Source organism: Gavialis gangeticus, unplaced genomic scaffold (assembly GCF_001723915.1).
Source record: "Gavialis gangeticus isolate Ggan-Ray unplaced genomic scaffold, GavGan_comp1, whole genome shotgun sequence".
In the NCBI taxonomy this organism is placed as follows: Eukaryota; Metazoa; Chordata; order Crocodylia; family Gavialidae; genus Gavialis; species Gavialis gangeticus.
In genome coordinates this window covers 141,536,014-141,548,092 of record NW_017729032.1, presented here as the reverse complement: position 1 = coordinate 141,548,092, position 12,079 = coordinate 141,536,014, and the positions used below count along the sequence as shown (strand labels likewise).

The 12,079-nt window shown below is 43.6% G+C and overlaps 1 protein-coding gene across 2 annotated transcripts in view; it reads right to left on the bottom strand.

Annotated features, from left to right (window-relative positions):
• Positions 1 to 8,481: 8,481 nt before the first annotated feature.
• F10 (coagulation factor X) overlaps positions 8,482 to 12,079 on the bottom strand; it is a 21,923-nt gene continuing 18,325 nt past the window's right edge. For both annotated transcript variants that reach the window (XM_019525217.1, XM_019525218.1), the window contains 2 exons: positions 11,725 to 11,842; positions 8,482 to 9,456 (listed from right to left, as the gene is read on the bottom strand). In XM_019525217.1, the coding sequence (XP_019380762.1) occupies positions 8,918 to 9,456; positions 11,725 to 11,842 (657 nt within the window). In that variant the 3' untranslated portion in view covers positions 8,482 to 8,917. The remainder of the gene's footprint in view (positions 9,457 to 11,724; positions 11,843 to 12,079) is intronic.

Genomic DNA, 12,079 nt, shown 5'->3' with positions numbered 1-12,079 from the left:
TCATGAGAAAACAAAGCCTCTGCTAGTAATGCCTGCACTCAGTGTCAATACATGCTACTTAAAAAAACCAAGGTTAATGGTCCAGCTCTATCGCCATTCTAGAAAGGAGGTTTTTTTGATAGCCTCTTATCTTTTTGGCTAGGGACAGACATTACATATAAACCTGTTTAAGCAATCAGAAACTGGTTTAAGCCCATAACAAAACGTAAGTTCAGTGTGCATAAACCAGTTTCAAAATGGCTGAAACTGGTTTAAGAGAAACCTTGTTGAATGTAGTATCAGACTTAACTGATTTGGGTTGAACCAGTTTATGCAATGTCTTTCCCAGACCCCTTCCTCATTTAAGTTAAACCAGAATCCCCAGCATCCCAGATGCTTTGCAGCCCTGGGCTGGGATGGGCTGTCTGCTCCAGAGAACAGGGCTGGCCCTACCCCTCTGCTCCCTAACCAGAGCTCCAGCAGAGACTGCAGGCAGAGCAGGATCTGCCTGGCTTCTCCCTGCCCCACACCCCCTTACTGCTCAAGCAGGGATACCCTCCTCCCTCCCTCCATCTCCCACAGCATGGACCCCAGCCCCATGGATCCTAGGCATGTGGTATACTAGCTAATGCTGAGGTGTCTCCGTGTGCGTGTCTCCAGTTTCACTGGGACAGGAAGACAGAACAGTACCCACTTAGGGCTTCTAGGAACTAATCAACAGGTCAGCTGGTAATGACCCTCCATTCCTTCCTTGCAAAAATCTGTTTAAGTAAAGCTTGAACTAATGAGAGAGATTTTTATTTTGTTAATGGACTGATATATGCTGTGTTATCAGCTCCCTGCTGGCTCCCTCACCTGTCAGGTTTGCAGACAGTATGAAGAAGGAGGGAGAAGGAGATTGAAAAGCTCAGTATCACCAACAGATGCATTCACTGCATCCCTCTCCCTGCCTTTGCCTCAGAGTGCTAGCCAGGGTCTGGGGGCTGGCAACACACCTACCCCTTGAGCAGGGAGTGGGGAAAAGCCTGAAACTGTGCAGGCAGGGTGGGGGTTTAAACCACTCCCTAACTGGAGGTCCTGCTGTGGCCTGGCCATGCCCCATGGCACTCCCAGCTCAGCGTTTTGGAAGGAAAGGGAGGGTTGCTCCAGCACCCCCTGGCTTCTAGCCTGAGCCACCGCAGGCATGTGTCTGCATTTCTTCAATCCAGAGGGAATGTCTGGGCAGTTGCAAATTGATTCAATCTCAGCAGGTTAAACTAATCTGCAAAGATTGAGTCAATTCAGGCTCAGGCTTTTTGAGTGTCTGTCCCTAGTCTATGAGACAGATGGAGGTGGAAGCAGGTTTGCCAGCTGTCCTGGCAACTGCTAGAGAAGTTCAAGGTTTGAGCATTTCCTCATATCCTGGTCCCATTTTGAATAATAGAGCTAGAGGAGATATGCTAAAAAGCTGAAGGATTTATTGCACCTTCAGTGACGTATAGGTACAAACCCGAGGAGGGCTCCTAGAAGATTTTCAGCAAGACTGTTTTAGGATTTAGTGAACCAGCTTTTTCCCCATAAACAACTGACCAGGGCAGTAAGAGGCCACAGAATTCCTTTAGCTTGCATTGCAGAGTCTCTGTCAGTCTAGGGTTGTATTTCCCAATAGATGAACAGATGATATTCCACAGGAACTCTGTAATGGGCAGAATTAGATCCCTGGAGCTATATTTTCATGACACAGACAATCTTCCTTTTTGATGCTGGTGGAACTGCACCTCAGAAAAGGTGGGGAGAGAACTGTTTAAAACATTACAATCTCAACTGCTTGCAGACACATGCATGCACATCTGTACAAACTGTAGTGCTGAAACAATTAGTTGCCTGGAAATAGGGCATTCCTGTGGCTGGTTTTACATGTGCAAAACTCTACATTGGTAGCATAAGTTGTCCCACACTTGGAGTACATTGGTGGGACAGCAAATGGTGCATCTATCATAGCAAAAGTACAGACATGGACCAAATTTGTTCCTCTTCACCCTCCTACACTTGTCTTCTCAATTAGTTATACAACACAAGCATGCCTTCTTCAATGCATTTAGCTTACAGCTGGGTCACCACTTGAGGTCAGCATATCCACAGGACTCAGCTGTGAAACCAAAGCAAAGCTGTACTCTGTAAATACATTTTTACAAGCTGGCTATTTTTGCATGTTTTGTTTAAAAAGGAGATCAATGTGGGTACAAACTCATCTTTCAAAACAGCAAAACAGAACTTCAGAATCTGCATTATTCAATTCCATTTTTCATATTAAGGTAGTGTTGAAGCATGCAGTTGATCCAAAGAACCCCATTATTAGCTACACATATCCTTGCCATTTTTTAAGAGTTAATTCGTAATTCCTAAAGAATACTCCCCCCATTGAGTGGTTGTTGTATGCCTTTGTACCCTTTGGATATAGATCATAATGTGTTCAGTCACATAGGGCAAGGCTTTACAGTAAATTCTATACAAAAAAAAGCAACGCTCAGTTCTTGGAGACATGTAAACATTAATGTGGACCTCCAATATCCATCATCCACCTTCCAACCGGTACTTCCATCCTTCAGTGATGACTGTGGGGAGAGGAATGGAGAACTAGTATTCTTAGTGGATAGAATAGATTAATCTGCCCTGACACTAATAAGGGAGAGGAGTACCACCAGGATGAACAGAGCCATCCAGGCCCTTCAAAGACTGCAGGCTCTATTTACTTTCCTAGGATGCTCCCATTCATCTGAAAATATCTTATTAAGAACACATAATTTTTCACTGCTCTGAGCCTCTGAAGCTGCACAAGGATGTGCCTGTGTATGATACACCTAGCTTTGGAGTAGGACTCTGTATCTCCAGTCTCCTGCCTGTTCTTGCCTTTATCTCATACGGGTACCACTGACACTCAAATCCCCATGACATCTCCAGCAGTGTGGAGTGGCAAGGAAGAGGGTGGATCATGTTTGTGTAGCAGATGTATAGGCCAAAGAGCTGTAGTTATGTGTATATACTGCTTTTGTTACGCTGTGTTGCACTGTGTTGGCCTGCCCTGAGTCCACTGCAGAGAAACAGCATCACTCTTGCTGGATTTTGCAATCTCTTCACCCCACTTTACTCCATTTATGGCAGGATGCTATTTAACTGTGTTTACTCAGCATTAAGCTCACAGAACACTCTCATTTCCCATCTTACCACTGATAATCTCAGTAGCAAAAAAGACCCCCATACTCTACTAGAGATAATACTTACAGAAACACAATGGAAAAATACAGTATACTGGATCCTTCAACCTACCCACCTTCTTAAAAATGGGCGGACGATATGGAATAAGATGCAGTCCATTAGCCAGAAGAACCCCAGGTCTATTCATATCAGAGGTCTATTCATATCAGAGTCATAGTTAGAAACACACTCCTCTATCATTCAATACAGCTATTTCTAACTCATGGAAGAAAGATGGAATGTAGGCAGGTCATGTCCAGTAGCTATTGCCAGTTGTGTAGGGGACAGAGTTAATGTTTCTTTGTCACATGTCTTTTCACTGCATTTCTTGGTTTTCAAAGGTCTTGCTGAAGGAAACAATATACCACTGAGCGCCCATAATGTTTTGTTAAACATTTCTTTCTTTTTAGCAGTGAACAATTTTGCCTTGGAGCTAGCTGCCATTCTTGTCAGCAGAGTCAGAAACAAAGAAGTTCTAGCTTTCTAAAATCAGAGAAGATATTATTTACAGACTACTGGTTAAGAGCAACAGGAACTTCTTAGTCATACCAGGATTTTGCTAGCCTGTACCCAATAAGTAATATTACCCTCAAAGTATGCAGGGACTATGCACTATGTTCTTAACATGAGGTTTAAATAGTAGATATGGTTTTGTGTAGGCCCTATGTATTGGGAAAAATTTGAGCCTGACCCAAACAGTATCCTGTTTACAGAGGCAAAGGCCAATACTTTAAATACACAGGAGTTTGTTTTCCAGTTAAATCTGCTTGGACTAATGTGTAATGCCTGCTATGTTTCTGACCCGGACTTTGGAACACATGACATAGAGACAGCTTACTGAGAACCTCTGCCTATCACTTGGGCCTCTCATGGCAGGGATTAAAACCTAGGGGAGTGGTGCAAATCTTCTAAAAATGTAACCCTTTTTGTCACAGTGTGAATCCCTGGAATACTTGGAGATTCATAGATGTTAAGGTTGAAGGGACCTCAATAGATCATCGAGTCTGACCCCCTGCATAGGCAGGAAAGTGTGCTGGGTTCAGATGACCCCAGCCAGATGCCTATCTAACATCCTTCTGAAGACCCCCAGGGTAGGGGAGAGCACCGCCTCCCTTGGGAGCCCATTCCAGATTTTGGCCACTCTAACTGTAAAGAAGGTCCTCCTAATGTCCAGTCTAAATCTGCTCTCTGCTAGTTTATGGCTATTATTTCTTGTGACCCCCCAGGGGCACCTTGGTGAGTAGAGCCTCACCAATCCCCTTCTGCACCCCCATGATGAATTTATAGGCAGCCACGAGGTCGCCTCTCAACCTTCTCTTGTGGAGGCTGAAGAGGTCCTGGTGCCCTAGTCTCTCCTCGTAGGTCTTGGCTTGCAAGCCCTTAACCATATGAGTGGCCCTCCTCTGGACCCTTTCCAGGTTATCCACATCCCTCTTGACGTGTGGCGCCCAAAACTTCACGCAGTACTCCAACTACGGTCTGACCAGCACCCGATTGAGGGGAAGTATCACCTCCGTGGTTCTGTTTGTCATGCATCTGCTGATGCATGATAAAGTGCATTTAGCTTTTCTGATGACTTCGTCACACTGATGATTCATGTTCATTTTGGAGTTCACTAGGACGCCAAAATCCCTTTCCGCTTATGTGCTACTGAGCAGGTAATTTCCTAGGCAGTAGGCGTGCTGGACATTTTTCCTCCCAAGAGAGGACAGCATTTTGCATTTCTCCTTGTTAAATTGCATTCTATTGTTTTCTGCCCATTTGTCCAAACTGTCCAGGTCTGCCTGTAGTTGTTCCCTGCTCTCCAGTGTGTTCACTTCTCCCCACAGTTTTGTATCATCGGCAAACTTGGACAGAGTACACTTCACTCCCTTGTCCAAGTCACTGATGAAGACATTGAAAAGTATCGATCCAAGGACCGAGCCCTGTGGGACCCCACTACCCACGCCCTTCCAGGTTGATACCAACCCATCCACCACCACTGTCTGGGTACAACCCTCTAGCCAATTTGCCACCCACCAGACTGTGTAATCATCCAAGTCACAGCCTTTTAATTTGTTCACCAGTATGGGGTGGGATATCATATCGAAGGCCTGCCTGAAGTTTAAGTAAATGATATCTACCCCTACTCCTGTGTCTGGGTGTTTTGTAACCTGGTCATAAAAAGAGACTAGATTAGTCAGGCATGATCTACCTGCTACAAACCCATGCTGGTTTCCCCTCAGCATAATTTTTCCTGCTGGGCTCTCACATATATAAGCCTTAATAATCTTTAGGCTTTAATAGTCTTTGGCTTATTGGAAACCTCTCACACAAGTTTCCCCAAATCCTACTACCTTTCACACAATGGAAGCATAACCAAAGCAGAAGGGTGGTCTACTGAGGGGTTTGCCCCACACTTTTTAATAATGAGATAACAGGAACTGTGTAAGAGGTAGGATACTCAGGCTTTTGCTGGATGTTTGATTCAATACCACAAGTTGCTCTGAGGAAAAGCTTAGCATGTAGGTGTAATATTATACTTTATTATACATCCATTTATAGCATCTGTGTCCAGTGGGGCTTCCCCACATAGCTGGGGCTGACCAGGAGCTGTCCCACTTCTAGAGCATATCCCAGCCAGCCCCTGGTTGGGTGGGAAATCCCCAAGCAGCTAGGAGCAGCTCTTGTGGGAAGACGGGATTGGAGCAGCACTGGGGTGGTGGGAGGGCAAAGAGCTAGCCTGTCCCAGTGCTGCTTGGTTCCCGGCTCCTGTGGGGAGCCAGGAGCTGAGCAATTCCAGGACTGGGGGAATTCCCTGTCCCCCTTGGACCCCTGAGGTTGTGGCTGACTGGGAGCAGATTTGCTGTCCTAGCTGTGTAACAACTGGATAGTGTTGTTAACATCATATACAAATGACTTTCCCATTAATAAACTCTGAGAGCTCATAAGAACCTGCTGAAAAGTAGCACCATCCTGCAGCCACTAGTCAATAAAAGTCTTGGTGTGCCACTCAGTGAGCGCATGGCTGGGCTTTATGTCCAGGCACCTATTCATCACTTGTTTAATGTCCAGTCTGAACCAGGCTATGACTATTTGTTCACATTTGGACAACTGCCGATATTTAAAAAATCTGCCAGTTTACGGAGGGTAAGCTGTGTGTGCTATATCGATTGCCATTGTTCTTGAAACTGTTCCACCTTTGCTGAGGGAGATTGTGCAAAATGTTAACTGTAGGCAAACATTTGGATTTTGATTGTAGCTGTTTCCTCTTCTTTGTTTTCTGACTAGCACTAGGATTTCTGGTAGGATTTGCTCCTGGTGGGCAAATGGGACTCAATACCACAGTACTTTTGCAGTGGTAGGGTTGGACAGCTCTGCTGCACAGTTGTTGCATGACGGGGAAACACAAAAACATTACTGACTCCAACATCTGCAGGATAAAATTGGCCTTGGGAAATGATTTTTGGATTTTTAAGTAGAATCCAAATTGAGCAGAAAGCCAAATCATTTAAACACAGCCATGAATGATTGATATTTCCATTCCAAACACATTCATTTAATGCACCTGCCTGGTCTTCTGAGATTCTCCTTGTATATTCATCTGTTAAAATGGCATTTTGCCCACTCATGAAGTGGCATGTCAGTTAGAGAAGGCTATAAATGTCAGCTAATAAAATACAGTACGTGTGTCTTTCCTGCAGGATGTCCTTGCACTGTGACAGCACAGCCACCCTCTTGTTCATACCTGTTCATGCTTTCTGTGCATGCCAAATAAAGACCAGCTCCACTTCAGCTGAAACAATTTGACTGAAACTCTATGAGTGGACAGAGAGAGATTTCTTTTGCCGTGTGCCTTGCTGCAGGCCCCCTTTGAGTGCAACAACCTAATTCTCAATATTTTTATTGAATATAAAAACTAGAAAAAATGAAATTTTGAAGATGGGGAATAATAATATTAATAAACAAGAAAGCCCTATGGTTACTGTTAAAGATCCAGAGATCCTAAATGATTTATCAGGGTAGCATGGTTAAGGCATGTTGTTTTTTGTATCCAAAGGGCTACACACAAGTAATGTGTGGGTTTAAATTGCCTTTACACCCACATCCCAGCCTGAACAACCAGATCCCCCTTATCACCCAGCTGAGTCATGTTTCAAAGGTCAAAACAGTTTCATCTCTTTATAGGGGCTCCATCATCTTGTTATGCAATTCATTGCTTTTAAATGCCTTTGAACTTGGAAACAGAAACCAATAAACGTACAATACATAAATACAGAGAAAGAGAGAGAGACCCTGAATGTTGAGAACCAGTGGCTAATCATAGAGCTGATTAAAAAAGCTAATGTATGTTAAGCTGGAAAATATAGATATATATTTTAATTAGCTCTGTGACAGCCACTGGTGCTCAACATGCAGGGTCTCTAAGCTTAGGTTTCTTGCTTGTAGCTCCAGAGATGAGAACTTGTTCTGGATTTGTGCCCGAGCTGACCTAGCTGTAAGTGGGTACCTGGCTGCTCCATGTGGGGAGTCAAGGGAGGCACATGTGAAGCTAGCCACATCACTCCCTTGACATAAAGCACATGAAACATGTCAGTCAGCTGTATGGTAGGGCATTGCATCTTCCATATCTTTTGGCATTTGGCCTTATATACTCTTGCAAACTCTTTTACTAAATAAATACAGACAACATTTAATTTTGTTGGTACACATAAAACAATACTGCATTTTAATAGGCATACCTAAAACACATCCACATTCATATTAAATTGCCCAATGATTGTCCACCATCCAGTCAAGAACATGAAATGGAAAACAGCGGTAAAGAAAAATTGTTCCAAATATGAAATATGAAAGAATACAACAGTCTTCAGCACAACCTTAAAGCAAGATATCACCTCTGAAAAATACATATCTAGGGTACATATCGACTTTATAGACTAACCAAAATACATATATAGCACAAGTTCTCATGAGCTGTAGCTTCATGAAGTGCAAGCTTGTGCTATACACATACCCATACCCATACCTATACCCATACCCATACCCATACCCATACCCATACCCATACCCATCTACTTTGGTTAGTCTGTACAGTGCACCAGACCATGGTATGCGATGCTGCCATGGCTACATACTCTTTCCACTCTCTCCAGCTTCAGGAAAGCCCCTTGATGTGTGTTAAGCAGGGCCTTCACCTTATTACGTTGGCCACGTGACTGGCATTTGGCATGTGCTGAGTGGGATATTTTTACAGAGCCACTTACTAGCACATGTATATGTGTTTTAGAAACATCCTAAGAGCCAAATGGAGAATCAAGATGGAGTTTACCTTGAGGATTTAGAAATGCTCTCCTTAGTCTCACAAATGGCCAAGACCTTTTTTTAAAAAATAAATGCTATTTATGCATGTATTTTGAATCAATAGCTCAAGTATCATCCGTTCCCAATTGAAGTACAGCTGGAAAGGGTTTATCAGTAATTCTCCTGTAGATGACAACATTAAGCAGGAACCCAAAGTGAAATCTCTCTCATCTAATCAGCACTGTTTTTAAAGTGCAAGTGTGCAGACTGAAAACCTTCTTACAAGTTCATGAGAAAGCTCTCAGAAGAAACAAGGCACTAGAAAAAAAATATAGCAGAAATAATCTGGAAACTGAATTTTATTTTTGGATCAAAGGCCTGCATAGAATATAACACTAAACGAATCTCAGGGAGTTACCATTTATTTCATAAATTTATGCAGCCAACGCTGGAACTTTGACACTTTTGTATACACGCCATATTTCCCTTTCCTTGCGCACCCTTCTCCCCAGCTGACGATGCCAGTAATAAAATATGTATTCTTGTATTTTGTTACATGTGGTCCTCCACTGTCTCCCTGACACGCATCTTTAGCATCTGTATTATAGCCAGCACAGAACATGTTTTCTGTGATCTTAAGGGTACTGGAAAGCTTGCAAGTATTTCTATCTACGTAAGGGACTTCAAGTACTTTAAGTTTTTCAGATAGTCGTCCATTTTCATGGAGGCGTCCAAAACCACTAACAGTTCCAGATTTCTGATTCATCAGAATATCATTAGCAAAGTCTACACTGGGGAGGCAGGCAGGGAATACATATGGAGAAAATGTTATAGGTTCCTTTAATTTTAAAATAGCTATGTCATAATCGTAGGTGGCTGGAACAAATTTAGAATGTACAAATATTGTTTCCACGCCGTATGTTGCTTCAGTCACTTCTTCCTTTTTTCTGTCCACTATCCCTGTGTAGGAGCATTAAAAATACAATTAAATATGAACACTGCACAAGACATCTAAATAGTATTTTGAAAAACCATAGGACTAACACACCCAGGCTTTGCATCTGCCAGGTGTGCAAATTGGATGGACAGTGCTCCCATAGTGTTTTATGCCCACATTGGACATAGACAAATACCAAATCTGCTGAGCAATGATGACTTTAGAGTTAAATTGCAATAATATTTAGAAATTTAATATAATCATTTTTAGTTGCACAATTCTCTTATGCAATGCTCTGGGTGTTCTAAGAGTACAAAGAAAAAAAACTGGTCCTTTATAGGTGCATCTTCAAAAATAATGCAAAAATTTGACTTCTTTGCATTCTGAAGATCTCTAGCACTATATATATTGGTGCAAAAAACAAGTTTTAGCCTTTCTGAAGAAGCATTAAGTTTCGTTTGGGAACTGGATGGGGTTGAGGTTCATATATACTATCTGGTGAGGTGTTGCCTTCTCTGTCAAAGCTAAGCACACAGCCTTCACAAGACTCCGCAACTGTGTTCAGTGACCTGGGAGGAGGTCATTTCTTATGTTGGTATCTATAACAAGTGGGCATCCCAGGGACGGTCTAAACGTAGGTCCACCCACTTGCTTCCAGACAAGCCACCTGCCTATCTTTCCTGCCACGCTTTTATATTAATACTTTAAAAAGATGTCACTGAGGTGAGAGGCTACCCATTTACTTGCCCTGGTGACAAGGGCCTATGCACATGGCTCCCACCAACCCTTACTGTGTCCATGCCTTGCAGATGTTTCATGGCCTAACACCCAACCCTATTAACTTCTAATATATTCTTTGGGCTCCAAGCCCCACCCCAGGCCTCCAAGCCTGCACTCTGGGATCAGGGCTCCAAGCCCTGTCCTATGCCCCACTGGGCCGTAACCCCTTATCCTTTTGCCCAGAAACTTTGCTAGTAGCTCCCCAAGGCTCAGGGCCCCACCCCTCTGAAGCTTCACTCCCAGCTCCCTATAACAGCCTCAGTATTCATGGTGAGCCTGGGTGCTGCTCCAGGACCCTCCACCTGACCTGGGCCCTGCCTCATAACTCATAGATTCATAGATTCATAGATTAAGGGTCGGAAGGGACCTAGTAGATCTTCTAGCCCGACCCCCCGCCAGGGCGGGAGAACAACAAAAAACCCCAAAAAGAGAAACGGGACTTCTTCTTGAATCTGTGAACTCCTGTGAATCTGGGCTCCCCCTGCTTGATATCAATACCCACCAGGGATGTAGGAGCTGGGCGTACAAGGCAGCCCATACTTGCCTTTCACTGGAGAGGTGACTAGTCTGGCATTTCTGGGGAACTGCCCCACCATGGGCAGCACCACCAGGCCATCCTTCCCCAGCAGGATGCAGTTTTCTGTTGTACCCAGGACAAGGAGCCTTCAGCCTTCCCCACAGCTCCTCCCTTACCTCCAAGGTGTAAAGAGGTAAGCTTAGCTGGTGGTGTCTCTCCAGCTGCTGGTAGCAGACTGCTGGTTTGTTGTTCAGGGCCCAGGTCTTTAAAGGAAACATCTGGGCCCGGTCCTCCAATCAGGCAGTTGTACCTGACTAATGATTGCTAGCAGCTGCAGGCTGCCTTGCTGCTGCCCATGCCCCTGCGAGTAACATAGCACTCTGTGCTCTGCTCCAGTATCATCTACTCATGGTTGAGGATCTGACCAGAATATTGCCTCACCAATGAAAAACTAGAGATTTATATAAAAAATATTTACAGGAGGACAGCTTAGGGAAGCGATGGAAAATATGCAAGGAGAACACACATTATGAAAGCATGTCAACCACCTTGGTCCCTGGGTGGATGGCTCTTTTCCCTCAAGTCAAGTGACTTCAGTTCACTATAGTTAAATCCTGCTTCTGGTCATACAGCTGAACTTTCCTGAGGGTTCCTGGGTAGACAAGGCCTTATGTTTCAGATTTTCTGGCTGGTAATAAGGGTGAGTGTTCTGAAAAAATAATATTCTCAAGGGTAGGCAAGTCTAAGAGGAATTATTCTTAATTAGTTCTGTGCAGCCCACCAACAAGAGAAGGAAACATTGACAGGAACTATAAAGTGAGCCAGTCCTGTAGTTTGATGTTACTCGCAGAGGGACAGGTTGATGCAACAGAGAAAGCTGACAAGTAAAAAGCTATGGGAAAGAGATAGAACTAATGCAATATGCTTTTCTAAGAGAATCTGTCAGTAATACATATTTTTACATTAAAGGGGTAAAATAATAACAAGCACTTACCAACCACTACTTGAATTGATTTGGACTGGTTTATGCAGTGAGCTGCTGTGAGTATATGATTTTCATTAAAAATTGTCCCACCACAGAAGCCATCCTTTTCTTCATTTAAAAGAAGAGCCTGCAAGGAGAGAAAGATATATATAAGATACACATACATACACACATACATACACACACAGATATATATATATACATATTAGGGCTGTGCAAAGCTTCACGTGGTAGAGATTCGATTTGGAGGAGATTCGGCCCAATTCGAATCGAATCAGGGGACCAATTTAAAGGTCCGAATAAAGCTCTGTTTAAAGCTTTGAGGATTCGGGCAGTCCCTGGTGGCTGCAGCAGGGAGCTGCAG